General features: G+C 46.6%; 2 protein-coding genes across 4 annotated transcripts in view; both read left to right on the top strand.

Moving 5' to 3' along the window:
* The window catches only part of UAP1L1 (UDP-N-acetylglucosamine pyrophosphorylase 1 like 1), a 36,399-nt gene extending 30,222 nt beyond the window's left edge, over nt 1-6,177 (top strand). The window contains exon 9 of the mRNA XM_068248760.1: nt 5,840-6,177. Within this exon, the coding sequence (XP_068104861.1) occupies nt 5,840-5,908 (69 nt within the window). The 3' untranslated portion in view covers nt 5,909-6,177. The remainder of the gene's footprint in view (nt 1-5,839) is intronic.
* Nucleotides 6,178-13,361: 7,184 nt separating this feature from the next.
* The window catches only part of MAN1B1 (mannosidase alpha class 1B member 1), a 61,464-nt gene continuing 53,932 nt past the window's right edge, over nt 13,362-20,893 (top strand). For 2 of the 3 annotated variants that reach the window (XM_068248756.1, XM_068248755.1), the window contains exon 1: nt 13,362-13,551. In XM_068248756.1, coding sequence (XP_068104857.1) covers nt 13,438-13,551 — 114 coding nt within the window. In that variant the 5' untranslated portion in view covers nt 13,362-13,437. Of the gene's footprint in view, nt 13,552-16,090; nt 16,137-20,893 lie in introns of those variants that run through there. The other variant, XM_068248757.1, reaches the window with a different exon arrangement.

Genomic DNA, 20,893 nt, shown 5'->3' with positions numbered 1-20,893 from the left:
GGAGGGAGGAGTGGGCAGTGCCAGAGCGCACAGTAGCAGGAGGGGACCTAGGAGGAGAGCCTGGCTCTGAAGACAATCAGCATCGCACGGCATCATTTGACAAGACAAGACAAATAACATTTATATCGCGCTTTCCTCCTCAAAGCGCCAGAGCTGCAGCCACTAGAGAGACTTGCCTAAGGTCTCCTACTGAATAGGTGCTGGCTTACTGAACAGGCAGAGCCGAGATTCGAACCCTGGTCTCCTGTGTCAGAGGCAGAGCCCTTAAAGGGACTCCGAGCAGTGCCTGTGGGTATGCCTTTAAGCATACCCACAACTAATTAATTACATCCTCACACCTACCAGCATGATGTTTGTAATTATATCCCCCTGGGTTCCTTATATTTCATTGCATTGTGCTGAATCGAGCTGCCGACTTTGGAGAAAAGGCGTCCTGTGTAATACAATGTAACTATGGAAAGATGCATATCATTTTGAAGCTCTCTTTCTCCTCTTTCCAATGATAGATAAACTGCCACTCTATGCATTTTAGTTTTCGCTATTTTTGAGATCGAAATTGCCGTGGCCGTGATTTCGATCACGAAAATAGCGAAAACTAAAAGGCATAGGGCGGCGGTTTATATATCCTTGGAAAGAGGAGAAAGAGAGCTTTAAAATGATATGCATCTTTCCATAGTTACTGCACTGCTCAGAGTCCCTTTAACCATTATACCATCCAGCCACCGCTGACAGGATGGCGAGGGCTGGTTTATGTGCTGATGGAGCCCCTTTGACTCTGAATGGGGGCCCCATGCGACTGCTTTTGTTGCCTGGCCCTTCTGCAACTCACTTGCAGTGCTAGTAATAGAGACAGGTGGTTCAAAATGGTTATTTGGGACTCCAGTGTAAGTTAGTGTAGGTGGGGCAGCATATGTTAAAAAGAGATAGCTGGGGAAGGGGGGGGGGGGGGGTTGTTTACTATATATACTTTTTTTTCCCTAGTTTTAGGTCTCTACACCTTGGAGCGTCTTTTAGTCCGAAAAATACGGTAATTAATTTATTTTTTTCCCAAACAATACACATTGATTGGCTGTCCTGCTGATCCTTTGCCTCTAATGCTGGGAATACACGGGTCGATCCGGCAGCCGATTAGCCGCCGGATCGACCCCAGCCGCGTCCCCGCACGTGTGCACGGATCGATTACCGCTCATCCCCGCCGGAGCTTCCTTATCAGCGCTCAATTCCCTGCCATTGTCCTCTGGCGGGGATCGAGCAGGCGGGAGTCAAGCGACTTGATCGGGCCAGCTGAATAGTATCAGCTGGTCGATACACTGTACAGAAACGTACCGTGTATCCCCAGCATAATGCTGGGAATACACCATACAATTTTCTGTTAGATTTACCTGCCAGATAGATCAAGTTCAACATGTTGGAAATGTATCTATCTTACCATCTATCTGCTGAGCAATTAGGCATTGTTCTACTCAGCAGGAGATGACCAGAAGACAATGCACCAGAGATAATGACCAATCTCTACAGAAAATATTCTAATTATTAGGGCTGCACGATTTTAGGTAAAAATTGAAATTGCGATTTCTCTCTCAAAAATTTCGATTTCGATTTTTTTTTCACGATTTTTTTTCAAATCGAGCTTTGGCACTAAATTCATTATTCATTATTCCAAAAACATACGGATAAGTTAATTGGCTCCCCCTAAAAAAAAAAAAAATTGGCCCTAGACTACAGTACTTACACTACATAAGATAGACATATGGCAATGGTAGGGATTAGATTGTGAGCTCCTTTGAGGGACCGTTAGTGACAAGATATATATATATATACACATTATACAGCGCTGCGTAATATGTCGGCGCTATATAAATACTAAATAATAATAATAAGTTATGGCCCCAGTATAGTTTAGCCAGATATTGCGGGCGGACGATTGCTTTAAGAGAAACTCCGACCAAGAATTGAACTTTATCCCAATCAGTAGCTGATACCCCATCACAAATGGATCATCAGGGGACTCTATGGCCTCAATTCACTAAGCTTTATCAAACACTTTATCAAACGTTTGGTAATTTACCTCATGGGTAAAATCTAATTTTTAATTCACTAAGGTGTTATATATTTATCGACTGTTTTATTGATAAAATGTTCAATAAATTTATGACACCTTAGTGAATTCAAGATTAGATTTTACCCATGAGGTAAATTATCAAACGTTTGATAAAGTGTTTGATAAAGCTTAGTGAATTGAGGCCTATATGGTTGATATTGTGGTGAAACCCCTTCCACAAGAACAAGAAAAGTACGTACAGTACAGGCAGTTTCCTGTCTGTGAACCTTGCTGCATTGTGGGAAGTAGCTGTTACAGCTGTTTCCAACTGCCAAAAACCATGCAGCAGCTACATCACCTGTCAGCAGTGTTCACTGGAGTGTCTGTATGCTTGTATCTGTATGAAGTCACGACTGGGCAGGGGGGGGGGGGGGGGGCGGTTCACGTGAAGACGATATAGTTATCGTCACTATCTGCAGTTCTCTGAGTGCCCGCCTGCTGCCTGCCCTGCACGCTTGTCTGGCCCGCCTACCTCTGTGCGCCGATTGGCCAGAGCCGCCAGAAGCAGTGAATATGTATTATTGTTAATGAGCAGGGGGGGCGGATCCACTCTGCTCGCTCGAGTGGATCCGCCCCCCGCTCATTAACACTAATGCATATTCACTGCTTCTGGCCAATCGTGCACAGCGGGGCCAGATACAAGCGTACAAAAACCAAGCGTACACAACCAGCTGTCCGCTCTGTACAGCTCCCCCTACCACTTCCGTCATTGCATCTCTGTCCAGCGATTGGTAAAGCTATCTGTGTGTGCCCAGCCGCTCGCGCAGGTTCGCCTCCCGCTCATTAACACTACTGCATATTCACTGCTCTGGCCAATCCGCGCACAGTGGGGCCAGATACAAGCATACAGACAGCGGGGGAAAAACAAAGGATACTGACGATTACTAGATCGTCTTGTCACAAACCGCGGTTTTGGTTTTAAACCGAAAAACCGTGCAGCCCTACTAATTATGCATTGTAACAGAAAAATCTAACAGAAGAATCTAACAGAAGAATCTTATGCTGGGTACACACGTTGAGATTTCCCGCTCGATTCGGGAATCAATTCGATTATTTCAAACATGCTCGATTGGATTTCGATCGTTCCTGCCATCGATTTTGCATACTTAACTCTCTGGGCGATACAATTACATCGCCCAGGAGGGGGCGCAGCACTTTTTTTTTAATTCTTTTATTTTTTAAATCATGTAGAGAGCCCTGTGCTCGCTACATGATAGCCGCTGCGCAGCAGCATCCCCCCACACACTCCGATCGCCTTCGGCGATCAGAGTTGGCAGGAAATCCCGTTCAGAACGGGATTTCCTGCTGGGCTTCCCTGGTTGCCATAGCGACGGGGCGGGATGACGTCATGGACGTCGTGACTTCAGAGGGAGTCCCGATCCACCCTTCAGCGCTGCCTGGCACTGATTTGCCAGGCTGCGCAAAGGGGTCGGGGAGGGGGGGGGCTGCACGGCGGCGAGCGGCAGCGATCGGAAGTTACACGCAGCTAGCAAAGTGCTAGCTGCGTGTAACAAAAAAATAAATAAATATGCAAATCGGCCCACCAGGGCCTGAGAACTCCTCCTGCGCAATGTACCCCGAGCTCAGCTCGAGATTATCGCCTAGGAGGTTAACGTGAGAAAAACGAAAATCCAATCGAGCATGTTTGAAATAATCAAATTGATCCGTTCGATCCCGCGAATTGAGCGGGAAATCTCAACATGTGTACCCAGCATAACAGAAGAATCTAACAGAAAATTGTATGGTGTATTCCCAGCATCATGCTTTTAGCCATAGACCCTGAACAAGCCTGCAGCAGATCAGGTGTTTGGCCTGGTGCACACCAGAGGAGTTTTTCTGAGCGTTTTGAGTTTTTAAATCTGCTGCTAATGTTATCCTATGTGTTTGAGCTTTTGAAACCTCTAAAAGCTCTTCCCAATGTAATGCTATGGGTTTTTTTTTACAAAACCTCATTGCTCCAGTGTGCACAGACACATAGGATAACATTAGCAGCAGATTTAAAAACTCAAAACGCTCAGAAAAACTCCTCTGGTGTGCACCAGGCCATACTGTCAAAAATATGTCAAGATTAACTGCATGCTCATTTCTGGTGTGTGATTCAGACATTACTAATGCCAGGATAATCAGCAGGGCTGCCAGGCAACTGGCAGCCTCCATATTCCTCTCTCTTCAGGTTTTTCCTTAATTTCAGCCAAACTAGGAATCAGCTGTTGCATCACCCCTGGTGGGACCTGGGGAGAGGGTAGCAGGCCAGCAGATTCTGACCTGCATATTTTCCATGCTTGATGGTTCATTTCGTATTCAGTCATGCCTGTAAAGCACTAGTCAGGCGATGGACTAGACCAGTCACGGCAGATTCAGATGAAGCCCTGGGCAACATTTAGCTGCATTGGTTTTACTGAGTATAAAAACGTACAACGTACAAAATGGTACATTTGTTAACCTGTTGAGGACACTGGGCTTACACCCCCCTAGTGACCAGGCTATTTTTTCATAATTAGGTCACTGTAGCTTTAAGGCCTCTTTGCAGGGCCATCCAACTCAGCACACAAGTGATTCCCCCCCCCCCCCCCTTTTTCTGCCCAAGAACAGCTCTGTTGGTGGGCTTTGATCGCTGCTGGGGTGTTTGTTTTGTAAATATTTGTCTTTTAAAAAAATGTAATTTAAAAAATAGTTTTTTTGGTACTTATCCGTTAGCCGGGCGCATCCTCTAGGTGGCGACAAAACTCCACCCGAGTTACATCTTTCCCTACTATCCATGGCGGCCTGGAGGGGGAATAGTAATTAGCGCCACCTGCCGGATGCGCCCGGCTAACGGATAAGTACCGTTTTTTTATTTATTTCCCAGATCCCTCCCCCGCCAGCCAACCATAGTGATCAGCTGTCATAGATATCAGCCTATGAGAGCCGATCACTTCCTGCAACTCCAGAGAGGACAGCCGTGTCACACAACTGTCCCCAGTACAGCGCTGCCCTAAATCGCAGCGCTGTACGGTCTAAATAGACAGCGGTTTAGCCATCTTACAGTCTCTAGCGGCGATTGTGCGATCTCCTGCAAAACACACCCCCAGGGGTTAAAGGACAACTGAAGTGAGAAAGATATGGAAGCTGCCATATTTATTTCCTTTTAAGCAATACCAGTTGCCTGGCAGCGCAGAACGTTCTCAGACACTCAATCAGGGACGCGCCTAGCCAGCGCCTGCACACTAATGCCTGACCTGACGGACCAGAAAAAGGCTGCAGGGGGCAATAAGGAGGGGTCTGCTCTCTCTGTTTTTACTTTTTGTATCAGCTATGGCATCCTTTAAAGAGGAACTGTAAGCCAGGACTATACTTCATCCAAATCAGTAGCTGATACCCCCTTTCCCATGAGGAATCTTTTCCTTTTCTCACATAGATCAGGAGGGACATCTGTATGGCTGATATTGTGGTGAAACCCCTCCCACAGTGTGATGTCAGGGCCTTGGTCCTGACAGTTTCCTGTCTGTAAACTTTGATCCATTGTGGGAAATAAAGTCTGTTTCCAACTGCCAAGCAAGCAATATCTCAATCCGTATCAGATACTGACCAGCAGGCTTATGGAGATCAAACAATATGAACGAATTGCACAGCGAATATCATTCGTTTCTGGATCTCTCTTCTATTTTTATGTCTCACTTTGCAATGTTTTGATGTATTTTTTCCCTCATACTACTATCTTCCCCTCTAAGTCATGACTCTGCCATCATTTCCTCTCAGGGCTTAGATCTGCACCTGAAGAACAAGGAGCTCTCCTCTCCCTTCATACTGGAGAGTCATGTACTGTAGCCGGACCAGAAACGTCTGATTCCTGCTGGATTGAGATACGTATTCCTTGATGCTGCATCTGCAGAGTTCTTATTGATCAGAAGAGCGATGCCACCCGTGCCTTACCTTCTCAGTGTTTCATCACTTGCACACGGCTGACCCAAGCCTACATCATTAGTTATTCATCATTCCATATTAATAATGAAAGAATTGGAGATTTGTTCTAGCAGAACCGTGGATCACCTGACCTTGTTGCAACAGCAATTAAATACATCTGGTTTTCTTTTCTACTTAAAGGGCTAATGTGTGTATAATAAAGATGGCGTCTGGGTGTATAAATGCATATAAAACGCTTCAGAACTGGGACTTTAACGGTTATCTTATGTCTTCCTGGAGCACATTTTATGGTGTTGGATGATCTCCTCTTCTTTAGGGCCCGTTTCCACTAGTGCGGTGCGAATCACCGAGATTCCACCGCTGACGAAATCGCATGCGGATGCGATTCCGCGTGCGTTTTTTGCCGCGATTTCGCATAGGCAGGGTATATGCGAATTTAACCATGTCACTGCCTGGTTCAATTTAGATTACTTTTGGTGCGAAATCGCGGCAAAAAACGCATGTGCGATTTCCCCTATTAAATACATTGCCTGCGAATCGCCTGCATTCCACACGCAGGCGAGTTCTGCAGGCTCTACCGTGCAGAAAAATCCTGCACAGAAAAACGCACCAAAAAACTGACAAGTGGAAACAGGGCCATCCACTTGTATTGGTTATGCGAATCCGCATGCAGACAACGCATGCGGATTCGCTCTAGTGGAAACGGGCCCTAAGACTGTTGTGTTGATTATCCAAAAATATTAAAGTGACTCTATTGAGGGTTTAAACTAACACTGCTCCTTAAAGTGATCCTTGAAAAAAAAAAACAGTTTTACTCGCCTCGGGCTTCTACCAGCCCCCTGCAGCTGTCTGGTGCCCTCACAGTCACGATTGGATCCTCCTGTCCCCCGCTGCCAGCTACTTTCGCTTTGCCCACAGGCCTGGCCACACGTAGCCTTTTACACGCTCAGTCTTCAATAGCTCAGTAAGCCTGTCGGTAAAGTGAATTTCTAATAGCTTACACAGCAGGGATGTGAAAAAAAGCTTCTAAAAGTCCATTTAAATAACCTCAATGGTATAGAATATACTCTTTATGTAAAAAAATCAAACCAATCAAGTCTGTTTAAATTTTGCTCTGTTTTTCTGCCCGACTTCTTAATCTTCTCATATGTTCCCATCCTAATGAAGTTACCACCATTCTTTGCTGTGTTTTGGGGATCCACACTGGTATTCATGCAGGGTGGTGGCAGTCCAAAAATAAGCATCACATGATGACAGCGATGGCTGATATGTGGCTCCACCGGTCTGGGGTATCAGTGTGCAGGAACCAACAGACATGCAAATATGCTTCTTTTATGTGGACGAGGTGCAATCTATATATAGAAAGTACAGGAATGTTTGGTCGAGGAGAACCGGCGCTATCTAATGTTCCTGGCGTAAGCAGGCTGAAGCTTTCTTATAGGTGTCTCTGCTCCACTCTGCTGACACAATCAGGGGCGTAACTAAGAGCCCCCGGGTCCCCCTGCAGAAATTGTGAGCGGGCCCCCCTCCCCCAGGGCCCGCTCGTGGCTGTTTTGGGGGGCTGGAGGGGTCGCACCATGAGGGGAAAGCTATGGCCACACTCGGTGGAAGGTCCCCCCCCTCCCTCACCTCGGGCTTTCCCCTCTGTGCTCCCCTTCAGCTTCAATAGCTATACAAGTGCGGCGGGCAGCGGCAGGCAAACATACCTTCCGTGCGTCCGGACGCTTCTCGCTCTAGTGACTGACGCGACTTCCTGTTTTATACAGAGCGTGAGTCAGTCCCTAGAGCGAGAAGTGTCCGGACGCATGGAAGATATGTTTGCCTGCTGCTGCCTGCCACACTTGTATAGCTATTGAAGCTGAAGGGGAGCACAGAGGGGAAAGCCTGAGGTGAGGGAGGGGGGGGGACCTTCCCCCCCCTCCCCGCCGAGTGTGGCCATAGCTTTCCCCTCATGGTGCAACCCCTCCAGCCCCCCAAAACGGCCACAAGCGGGCCACGGGCTGCATCCCCTATTGTTACGCCCATGGACACAATGCTAATAGAGACGGGAAAGAAAATCTGAATAATCATACTTACCTAAAGTGAGGGAAGCCTCTGGATCCTAATGAGGCTTCCCACAGCATCCTCCGATCCCCTGTTGCCAAGCGCAGACCCCCAGAAGATTGCCGACAAGGGGTTGTCAGCATTCCCTACCCGGCCGAGCTCCTCTTTCATCACTGTACAACTTTTGAGTGAAAACTCCATCAAAAATCAAATTGTAAGAAGTTTGTATTTTTTGCTTTTTTTTGTGTGTGCAAATTTTTGCACTAAAATAAAAAAAACTCCCCTGTGCAGTAGCACAAGCAGCTCCAGCTTACTGTGCAGGCATGGCCATAATCGTTCAGACGCACTGAGCAAGTACGGCCGTGCCTGCACAGTAAGCTAAAGCTGCTTTTGCTACTGCACAGGGGAGTTTATTTTAGTGCAAACATTTGTGAAAAATGCAAAAAATTGCAAACTTATTACAAAATGATTTTCGATGGCATTTTTTGCTCGAAAGTCGAATTGAACATTATTTTCTCAAAAATGTATGTGAAAATAATAATGCGATTTTCGCTGATCACTGATTACATCCTCCTGGAAGATCCCCCAAGGACCCCGACACACCAAACAGCGTTTTGCGGGTTGTTTTAATATTTTTAAAAAACACCTTCGCTGACTCGCATTAAAATCACAGCAAACCGCTGCGATTGCGATTTTTCAAAAAAAAATGCTATTTGGTGTGTCAGGGCCTATACTCCGTGAAAAAAAAAATTGCTCAGACACCGAACACTTGCCTGGACCCACTAGGAGCTCTTTTCTGAGTGCTTTGTGATTTGAAAAGCTCTTGCTAATGTAATGCTATGGGTGTGATCTCACTTGAGTGATGTGATTTACAAATATTCCCCATAGCATTGCATTAGCAAGAGCTTTTCAAATCACTAGCGCTTAGAAAAGGCTGCTAGTGGGTTTGAGCCCTCAGAGGACTAAGGACAGGAAACAGGGACCCTGAGGACAACTTGCAGCATCAGGACACTCAGGAGGATGGCATCTAGCCCATCATGGTCTTCATTCAAAAAATGTTTTGCCCGATTCAGGGGTACTTAAAGGCCAACTGAAGTGAGAATAACATGGAGGCTGCCATATTTATTTCCTTTTAAACAATATCGGTTGCCTGGCAGCCCTGCTGGTCCATTTGGCTGCAGTATGTCTGAGTAACACCAGTAACAAGCTCTCAGCTAATCTTGTCAGATCTGAAATTAATATCAAGACGTAGTAATCCGCACCACCTTCATACATGTATCTTCATTTATTGGTAAAAAAGACTGAACTGGGCAACTTGAAGATGGTCAGGTAGCCCGAAACAGTGGACTGTTTTGCCCTACAGTTCTTTTTATATGCTTGTCTTTTTTACCAATAAATGAAGATACATGTATGAAGGTGGTGAGGATTACTACGTCTTGATACTATTGGATCCTGTGGTGTCTGGGATTTTTCTCCAGCACACCTGCCATTCCTGATTGGATGGTTGGCCAGTGAGTGCGACTCCATACATAGATCTGAAATGAATGTCAGAAACCGCTCATATGCTGCATGCTTGTACAGGGGCTATGACTAAAAGCATTAGAGGTAGAGGATTAGCAGGACAGCCAGGCAGCTGGTATTTCTTAAAAGGAAACAAATATGGCAGCCTCCATATCCCTCTCGCTTCAGTTGTCCTTTTAATAAGTTGTTTTTATTTGAAAAATAAGTGGACGTGAAAAAATCATAAGAAGTGCTGGCGGTGTCAGAAAATGCTACCTCATCAGATTTTGCAAAATGTGACAGCTATGGAGACTGCCATGTTTATTTCCTTTTAAACAATACCAGTTGCCTGGCAGCCCTGCTGGTCTGTTTGGCTGCATGCATCACTTCCTGCTTGGACGGATGCCAGACAGGGAACAAGGTGTAGTAATGCGGTGTTCCCTGAAAGGCCTTTTTTTGCTGGTGTAATGCAGTACGGCAGGTTTGACGCATCACATCGCTGATGCCAATATACAGTGTGAAGCCAAGAAAATGTTGGCTACAATAAGGCATATAGTATATTAAATTAGACTATTCACAAGACAAAGTTCTCTGCCTTGGTAGCTTTTTCTGACAGGTTAACATTTTTTGTTGCACGTCACAGTAAAATGGTAGCAACACCTGACAAGGTAGGCGAACGTTAAAAAAGGGCGTCGGGAAAAAAGGGCGCAGGGTTTTAAACAATAAGCATGAATAACGTTTAAAAAAGTTGTGCTATATTTCGTTTAAAAATAATGTTTTATAAAGTTATAAATCATTAAAAAATGTGTATGAAATCGGCAATTGTAAAAACGTTAATCTTCCCTGTTTAAGAAGTGAAATGTATAATAACGTTTTATAAAAGATTAATAAGAATTTTACTAAAGCTATACCTAACCCTACTCTCATACAGAACCCTCCCTGTACCTACCCCTAACCCCTAGACCCCTCTGGTGGTGCCTAAACCTAAGACCCCCCTGGTGGTGCCTAAACCTAAGACCCCCCCGGTGGTGCCTAACCCTAAGACCCCTCTGGTGTTGCCTAACCCTAAGACCCCCCAGGTGGTGCCTAACCCTAAGACCCCCCAGGTGGTGCCTAACCCTAAGACCCCCCTGTGATAAGCATTAATAACGTTTGAAAAAAATATTGTGCTGTTTTTCGTTTAAAAATAATGTTTTAAAAAAGATTGTACTGTTTTTCGTTTAAAAATAATGTTTAAAAAATTATAAATCATTAAATAATGTGTAATAATTAGAAGCAGTTATAAAACATTAAAAGTCTCCGGGTGCCGCTTGTAAAACGTTATTTTTCTCCGTCGCCCTTTTTTCCAGTTGGATGCCCATTAAACGATATTTATTATGGGAGTGAATGGCGCCGCCCTTTTTGTCCACTTGCCTCAGGTGCCCGAATTTACTGTTTCCACAAGGTAGTATTATCTAATATTGCAGCGCTGGGCTGAAGTAACAGAGTTGTGAGTACCTAATAACAAGCTCATGGCGAACCAGAACTCGTAGGACTGTGTAATGCTGGGCATAGATGGTTCATTTTTCTTTATCAATTGAGCCTCCCGCTGATGGCTCGATTGATAATTTCCGACATGTTCGATCACCGTGCGGATCGATTCCTACGGTGACCATACGTCCCGCTTTACCCGGGACGCGTCCCGCCTTCGGGGGGCGCTGTCCCAGGCTGCATGAGGTCCCAGGAAACGTCCCGCTTTTAGCAGCGGGACGTCCCGGCCTCGGGACTCTGGCCACCATACAATGAACTAGCCGCAGCGTCTACTAGACGCTGCGCTAGTTCATGCCCCGCTCCAGCCTGCATTGTCCTCCTCCGGCAGGCACAGGCAGAGCAGGGCTACGGGAAGATGGCGTCCGGAGGCGGAGCCCTGTACTGGAGACTATTTGTCTCCAGTACAGGGCTCCACCTCCGGACGCCATATTGCCGTAGCCCTGCTCTGCCTGTGTGTAAGAGGCTGAGCGGGAGATTGAAAATCGTCCAGGCCAGCGGTAGCTGCACACACCAGAGGCCGGCTGCGTGAGGGGACGTCTTCTGCCAGGTGAGTAAATGCTTTTTCTTGCAGGTGAAGTGTTTGCCCAAATTGTGTTCATTTTGTACTGACATGTTTGCCCGCATTGCGTTTATCTTGTACTGACATGTTTGCCCGCAGTGCGTTTATCTTGTACTGACAAGTTTGCCTGCAGTGCGTTTATCTTGTACTGACAATTTTGCCCGCCGTGTGTTCATTTTGTATTGACATGTTGCCCGCCGTGCGTATATTTTGTACGGACATGTTTGCCCAAATTGTGTTCATTTTGTACTGACATGTTTGCCCGCAGTGCGTTTATCTTGTACTGACATGTATGCCCGCAGTGCGTTTATCTTGTACTCACATGTTTGCCCGCAGTGCGTTTATCTTGTACTGACATGTATGCCTGCAGTGCGTTTATCTTGTACTGACATGTTTGCCCGCAGTGCGTTTATCTTGTACTGACATGTATGCCTGCAGTGCGTTTATCTTGTACTGACATGTTTGCCCGCAGTGCGTTTATCTTGTACTGACATGTTTGCCCGCAGTGCGTTTATCTTGTACTGACATGTTTGCCCGCCGTGTGTTCATTTTGTATTGACATGTTGCCCGCCGTGCGTTTATTTTGTACGGACATGTTTGCCCAAATTGTGTTCATTTTGTACTGACATGTTTGCCCAAATTGTGTTCATTTTGTACTGACATGTTTGCCCGCAGTGCGTTTATCTTGTACTGACATGTTTGCCCGCAGTGCGTTTATCTTGTACTGACATGTTTGCCCGCAGTGCGTTTATCTTGTACTGACATGTTTGCCCGCAGTGCGTTTATCTTGTACTGACATGTTTGCCCGCAGTGCGTTTATCTTGTACTGACATGTTTGCCCCCATTGCGTTTATTTTGTGCTGAAATGTTGCCCCCATTGCGTTTATTTTGTGCTGACATGTTTGCCCCCATTGCCTTTATTTTATGCTGACATGTTGCCCGCAATGCGTTTATTTTGTGCTGAAATGTTGCCCGCAATGCGTTTATTTTGTGCTGAAATGTTCCCCGCAATGCGTTTATTTTGTGCTGACATGTTGCCCATTGCGTTTATTTTGTGGTGTCTGGGGTAACTGTTGCTGCATTTATTATTTAATGGTCATAGTTGGCTATGTTTGCTGCTTTGGGGTTATGACATACTATTAAATAGCATCACACAGTTTCTGCACACCTATGATGTGAATCCACGTTTGACCACATCACGGCGTAAACACTGCTTTCTTATGCCTCGCTGTTGCATCATTATGTTAGCTCCGCCCATAGAATGTCATGGCCACGCCCATTTTCCGAAGATAAGGAAGCGCGCAGAGACGAGCGGGAATCGATCCAGGCGCGCGCGGGGACGTGGCAGGAGTCGATCCGGCGGCTAATCGAGCCACAGAAACGAACCGTCTATGCCCAGCATAAGGGGATACAACGGTCCAAAAAGCCCTCTTACTAAAATACTATGCAAAACAAAAGTTTGCCTTCTTAAAACAGAAGGTATTTGCGATTTTTCAAGTTGGAGTGAGCATAGGATGTCTCCAGGATGTGGTTACATCAGAACAAGCAGCAGAGATCTACTGGACAGCAGCAGCTCTGCGCTCAGGTAGGGGCAAGCTGCCCTCAGTAAAGATGGCGGCGCGGGCGGCAGTGACAGCTCATCCCTCTGTCTATGTCCGGGCGGCGCGTGCGCCATGCTTCCCCGCGTGGCAGCGCTTGTTTACAGCGCGTGCTAGGCCGCGGCTCCGCCCATGCAACTACGCTCCGCCCACCCGGGGAGGCCGAACCATGGGGACAGGATAGAGAGCGCGGCGCACCGGCCATGTATTCCCCGCAGCGCCGGGACTTCATGTCCGTCACCCTCATCCAGCCGGATGGCGGGGGGCTGGGGGGATACAACAACAGCAAGAGCTGGAGGAGGAGGTCCTGCTGGAGGGTAAGCTCTGAACCCCTCCCCCAGCCCACTGCAGGCAGGAAGGAGCTAACCACACCTGACAGGAGATCCCCCCTGAAAGGGTCACTCCCACCCTGATCCACTCCCCGCCCCACTGACTCCTGCAGGAAGAGGAGACCCCCAGTTACCTGATCCCCTCCCTCACATGTCTGGAAGGCTACTTTGTGTAATCCTACCTGTTGGGGGCCTCCTGGTACCTCCCCTACCTGGCAGGGATCTCCCAGCTACCCAATCTTCTCCACCTATCAGGAATCTCTCTGCAACCAACCCTCTTCCTGATCCCCTCCTCCACCTATCACTGCCACCTCTCTACCCGATCCTCTCCTCCACCTATCAGTGCCGCCCCTCTACCTGATCCCCTCCTCCACCTATCACTGCCACCTCTCTACCCGATCCTCTCCTCCACCTATCAGTGCCGCCCCTCTACCTGATCCCCTCCTCCACCTATCACTGCCACCTCTCTACCCGATCCTCTCCTCCACCTATCAGTGCTGCCCCTCTACCTGATCCCCGCCTCCACCTATCAGTGCCGCCTCTCTACCTGATCCACACGTCCACCTATCGGGGCCATCCCTCTACCTGATCCCCTCCTCCACCTATCAGTGCCGCCCCTCTACCTGATCCCCTCCTCCACCTATCAGTGCCACCCCTCTACCTGATCCCCCTTCTCCACGTATCATTTCCACCCCTCTTCCTGATCCATGCCTCCACCTATCAGTGCCACCCCTCTACCTGATTCCCTCCTTCACCTATCAGTGCCACCACTCTACTTGATTCCCTTCTTCACCCATCAGTGGCCTTATCAGGGGTTAACCATCTACCTGATCCCCTCCTCCACCTATCAAGGCCACCTCTCTGCCTGATCTTCTCCTCCACCTATCAGGGCTGCCCCTCTATCTGATACCTTTCTCCACCCATCAGGGATCACCCCTCTACCTGATCCCTTACTCCATCCATCAGGGGCTACCTCTTTACCCGATCCTCTCGTTCCCTTGTCCTCCTATTTACTCATATATTACCCCCTGCCTTCTCCCTAACATACCCCTACCCTTTTCCTCTGCCCCACTCCATCCTTAGGGCCCGTTCAGACTGCAAAACGCGGACGGCCACGCATGCAGAACGCAACGCGTACGAACGCACGCCATCCGCGTTCGTATGCGTTGCGTGGCTGATCCCATCACTGAAAAGTGAATGGGACAGCCGCGCGTTTTTGTAAAATCTGCGTGCAGCATGCGTTCCCGGACCGCACCGGTCCGGAACGCATGCAGTGTGAACATCAGACAGTGCACTCTATGCACTGTCTGATGTCCTGCGTGTCGGGCCACCCGCACGCGTTTCCAAAACGCGGCTGGAAACGCGTGTAGTGTGAATGGGCCTACTCCCTACCCTATCCCTAATCGGCAGTAGTCTACTTTAGGGTTGGATTCTCCAATCACAGCAGCCTCTACAGTACAAAGTGTTGTGATTGGCTGAATGGTATGGGTGTAGTTTACTTCAACCTATTGGAAACCTAGCAGTTCAAGAGGGAGCCATCCACCCAATCACATAAGATGAATTTCCCTATGAGGTTTCTTGCTGGGTCCTCCAAAGTACACAAGCACCCCCTAATCTACACTTCCCTCTCTTCTTCTCCGAGCTGTGACATCATTTCCTTCTAACTGTAACCTCACCCCCACAGTCCTATCTCTACCTTACCCTACTGCTCTCATAGGCCTTTATTGAATTCACTTTTTTTCCTTGGCATGGTTCCCCGAGGCCTTCCCCTTGACACCAGCAACGCAATGGATGGGGAAAGCTTGACCGCTCACTACTTGAGAAAACTTAGTAGAGAAAGTGAATTGAATAAGGGCCATAACCTCTAACCTTATTTCCTGCCCTATGCTAAATACCCCCCCCCCCGACTGTAACCCCACCCCCTGCCTTCATATTTTTTCCCCCCCTTACCTCCTGGCCCATACATAACCTCCCCATCTTCTGTTTCAGAACTAGAGAGTCCAGATAAGCACTGGGGCTCAGTTCATCCTTGTGATTGGCAGTAGCCTGGGCTACTACCGTTAAGGTGCATTTTTGTGAAGTCCCAATACTGCCTTACTGTCATGTGATCATCTACAAAATCACTTTAAGGTATCTGCAAGGTTAAACTTTTACAAGGGGGGGAGAGCTGTAGTAGTCCATAGTCTTTTCTTAAATCCTGATCTGCGCCCCAAACTTTTTAAGCCTTTGCTAATCATGGAAGGTTGTTGGTGATTTCTGTGTCTCTGCTGGTGCTGGAGTGATTTCTCAGCACTAGTGTAGTTTTAGGGGACCCAGCAGGAAACCGTATATGGAAATTCCGCTAACGTGATACTGTGGACCAACATCCTTTCGAACTTTTAGATTTCAGATAGGTTGTAGTAAACTACGCCCACATTATTCGGCCAATCACAACGCTTTGTGCTGTGATCGGAGAACTGTTTCCTATGATGTGTCCTGCTGAGTCCCTAAACTAAATTGGCGCCAGTGAAGGGCGAACAATTTCCTGATATGACAGCCTGTAGGACATGGCGGGTGCAGGCTCTCTTGACCAGGTAATTTGAAAGTGATGTTTTTATGATAGCCACTTAACCACTTCACCACTGAGGGGTTTTACCCCCTGACCACCAGAGCAATTTTCACCTTTCAGCGCTCCGTCCATTCATTCGTCTATAACTTTATTATTACTTATCGCAATGAAATGAACTATATCTTGTTTTTTCCGCCACCAATTAGGCTTTCTTTAGGTGGGACATTATGCCAAGAATTATTTTATTCTAAATGTGTTTTAATGGGGAAAATAGGAAAAAATGTGGGAAAAAATTATTATTTTCAGTTTTCGGCCATTATAGTTTTTAAATAATGCATGCTACTGTAATTAAAACCCATGAAATTTATTTGCCCATTATTCCCGATTATAAAACCGTTTAAATTATGTCCCTATCACAATGTTTGGCCCCAATATTTTATTTGGAAATAAAGGTGCATTTTTTTCAGTTTTGCGTCCATCCCTAATTACAAGCCCGTAGTTTATAAAGTAACAGTGTTATACCCTCTTGACATAAATATTTAAAAAGTTCAGTCCCTAAGGTAACTATTTATGTTTTTTTTATTGTGTATATATATATATATATATATTTTAAAAATTACAAAAAAAAAAAAAATTGGGGAGTGTGGGAGGTAATGAGTTAATTTATTATGTAAAACAATTTATTTGTATGTGTAAAATGCATTAGGGTGTAGTTTACTATTTGGACACAAGATGGCCACAGTGAGTATGTTTACATGCGACCTGTAAGCGACCGGAAGGACGCTTACAGGAAGCAGTAGGAGGCTGGGAGAATCACAATGATCGCGCTGTTTCTGAAATAAGTAGCAGATCATTGCGGGGGCTTAGATCAACGAACGGGAATGGATTTTCCCGTTCATTGATCTCCGGGCAAGCGGGCGGCGGCGGGTGCGCGCGCACGAGCGGCGGTAGCGCGGACAGCGGCGGGAGCGCGGAAGGTACGGATTTCTCCGTCCCTGGTTTTTTAGGAGGGAAAAAAAGGACGGAGAAATTCGTACCGCCGGGGGTAAAGTGGTTAAAGGATCACTATTGCGACAAAAAGTAAGCAGTTAAGAACTGACGGGTTTTGGTCTGGTCCGTCTTCTCTTGGGGGATTCTCAGGGTTTTCTTTGCTTTTTAAAAGCATTTCCTGAACGGCAGTTTAACTGCCAAAACAGCAATATACCAGCCAGCCTCCCGCCTCACTTGCACACTGTTTTTGCTGTTAGACTTGAAAACCCTGTTAATCCCCCATGAGGAGGTGGCCTAGTCCAAAACCAGTCATTTCTGTCAGATTTTAACTGCTTACTTTTTTGCTGTAGTTGTCCTGTAAGAAGCTTCTTGTCCAGGATGACAGATTCTGCTACTGAGAACTGCAGTGGAGTATGAAAGTGCTGCCACTGGACAATAATCCTCACTATAGTCTGTTACGACCCATATGAGCGCTGTTTGCCACCTAGTAGCAGGCATTGTTTTTGTTTTTTTTATAAAGAAAGCTTAATCTAGCCGGACGTCCTTTATTCTGCCGGTACATCCGCCACAGGCAGTGGTGCCAGACGGTGATCTGTCTGTTAGGTGCGGCCTGTTAGCTGCAGGTCAGGTGAATTCTGACATAACTCGCAGCAGAAGCTGCAACCAATATTTTATTTTGCCAAGAAAAGAAACTAGTGAAATTAACATAATGAATAAAATTACTTATTGTTTACACTATTAATTTATAGATTATTTAGTCAGTGTTTGCCCATGGTAAATCTATCCTCTCCCTGATTGACATTCTGTTATTTATCACTGGCGGTGACATCTTTAGTTCTGCCAGGTGATCTGTACAGAATGTTCGTTACTGAGAAAAGGAAAAGGGAAAAGCTGCCTCATGTGAAAGGGGGTATCAGCCAGAGCCGGGACAAGGTCCTCCAGCACCCAAGGCTGAGACACCAAAGTGCGCCCCTCCATCCCCCCCACCCCAGCTGTCACACATTGGCCTCAATTCACTACGCTTTATTAAACACTTTACCAAACGTTTGATAATTTACCTCATGGGTAAAATCTAATTTTGAATTCACTAAGGTGTTATATATTTATCGAATGTTTTATCGATAAAACGTTCAGTAAATCTATAACACTTTAGTGAATTCAAAATTAGATTTGACTCAGGAGGTAAATTATCAAACGTTTGGTAAAGTGTTTAATAAAGCGTAGTGAATTGAGGCCACTGATTGCTATTAGCCCTCTTACTACAGTTGCCCTTTAAAGAGGAACTTTAACCAAGGATTGACCTTCATCCCAGTCAGTAGCTGATATCCCCCCTTACATATGAGAAATCTTTTCCTTTTCTCAAAAAAAATCATGAGGGGTTGGGGGGCTGTCTGTGTGTGGATATTATGTAAATCCCTCTCACACTGTGATATCATGACCATAGTCCTGACAGTTTGCTGTCTGTGAACCTTGTTGCATTGCGGGAAATAATGGCTTTTTACACCTGCCAAGTAAGCAATGTCTCCCTCTGTGCATAGAACTCTCTGTAACGAAACATTCTGTACAGATCACCTGGCAGAACTATACAGTAAAAAAGTCCAGGTCAGCACACCTTTTTCAAGAAAAGAATTTTTGCGGGCACGCAGTGCGGTGGTGGTCACCATGGAGACATGGTGTGGGAGGTATCCACCGCTCGACGGAAGTGATGCGACGGCGGAGTCTGGGTGGCGGAAGTAATGCCGTCACCATGACAACAGGCATTGGGAGCGCTCGGTAACGGCTGGAGGGGCCGTGGCGCGAAGTGGCAGCCTATGGAGTTTGAATGGAGACGGAATTCCGCCCCCACGAACATTGAGTGACACACCAGGGTGAGTTGACACTGCCCTCGTGGGTGACTGTAGATGGGCAGATTATGCATGGCAGGCTGCAGTAAGAGAGACAGACGCCATGCTTTGGGTATGCAGACAGGATTTATTGTATGATGAACGATATGGTACAATGTTTACATGAGATGAGAGGGATGGAGGGGAGGAGTTGGTCTTTGATTGGCATGGGTGGTTTCCCACCTTACAGAGTATATAATCTATGTGCACTAGTTGATGTATTGTTTGTTTGCACTTTCTGAAGAAGGGGACCCGCCGTGGCCCCGAAACAATTGTCAAGTTTTCACGTGCTTATGGAGCAATAAACTGAGAAAATTCTTTTCTTGAAAAAGGTGTGCTGACCTGGACTTTTTTACTGTATCGTTGAAGTTTGGATGTTGGGGCTCAGCATCCACAGGCCATAGCACCCACATCTTGGGTAAGGTGTGCCACCTCCGCACTTGAACTTTATCACCTGGCAGAACTAAAGATGTCACCACCGCCAGTGATACATTTCAGAATGTAAATCAGGGAGAGGAAAGATGTTACAATGGACAAACACTGACTAAATAATCTATAAGGGCTTCATTCACTAAACCGTGATAACTAACGCCTTTTTCTCGTGCATTTTCGCGAGATTGCGAATTTTGAAAGTTTGCGATCACACAAAAATGAGCGCAATAACGGCCAGGATATGAGTTATCACGGTTTAGTGAATCGAGCCCAAGGTGCGTTTTCCGCCTTTTTCAAGTGCAAATCGCCCACAAAGTGCTTGTGCAATGATTCCCAATGAGAGAGTTCACAGCTGAGCGGTTCGTTTCCGATCCGCTCAGAAAATCGGCGCCTGTAACATTTTTGGGGTGTTTTTGCTATAATGGAAGGTATAGGAAAAAACGCAAAATGCTCACAAAATCGCTTTGTGCAGCGATTGAGTTTTGTAGAATAAATGCATTGTATTTATTCTTTTCCGGGTCAAAGAGTTCACTTCCTGACTGACGTCAAGGAGTGAATTACAAAACCGGTTTTAAAAACCTCTTTTTACAAAAACGCAGTGCGCAGTGGAGCGCCGGGAGGGGAAACAAAAACAGCGCACAAAAACGCAAAACGCTTGCGTTTTCATTTTTAGGTGTGAATGGGGCCTGAATGAATATATTAAACCATAATCAATTTTATTCATTGTTATTTTCTCTTCAGTTCCTCTTTAAAGGGGAGCAGAAGAGAGAGGTATACGCAGGCTTCCATATTTATTTCCTTTTAATCAATAGCAGTTGCCTGGCAGCCCTGCTGATCCTCTGCCTCTAATACTATTACCCATAGCCCCTGAACAAGCATGCAGCAGATCAGGTGTTTCAGACTTTAAAGTCAGATCTGACAAGACTAGCTGCATGCTTGTTTCTGGTGTTATTCAGATACTACTGCAGAGAAATAGACCAGCAGGGCTGCCAGGCAACTGGTATTGATTAAAGGAAATAAATATGGCAGCCTCCGTATACCTCTTACTTCAGTTCCCCTTTAAGGCTAGTTTCCCACCAGGACGTTGCGTTTTAGGAGACGTTATGGTCGCATAACGTGCCCCTAACGCAACGCCTGGTGCTCTCTAAGGTGGACGTCAGTGAGCCGCGTTGTGCAGCTCACTCGGGCGTCCGTGATGCGCACTCTTGTGCGCATGCGGCATCACGTGGTCCCGCCGGCCAATCGCCGCACAGAGCGGCCGCTCCAGGAAGTAAACACTGCACGTCACTGAGTGCAGTGAATATTAATTAGCCATGTGCCTGGCCGCTCTCCGCTCCTCCCCAATGTTACTGAGCATGTGCAAGCAGTCTAACGTGGCTCTGCCGCTTAGAAAGTACTGCATGCAGTACGTTGTCTGGTGGCGCAGCGTTACTATGTAACGCAACGTGGGCACTGTGAACAGCCCATTGATTTTTCA

The sequence above is a fragment of the Hyperolius riggenbachi genome, chromosome 8, assembly GCF_040937935.1.
Source record: "Hyperolius riggenbachi isolate aHypRig1 chromosome 8, aHypRig1.pri, whole genome shotgun sequence".
In the NCBI taxonomy this organism is placed as follows: Eukaryota; Metazoa; Chordata; class Amphibia; order Anura; family Hyperoliidae; genus Hyperolius; species Hyperolius riggenbachi.
This window is presented reverse-complemented; position numbering and strand designations above follow the sequence as displayed.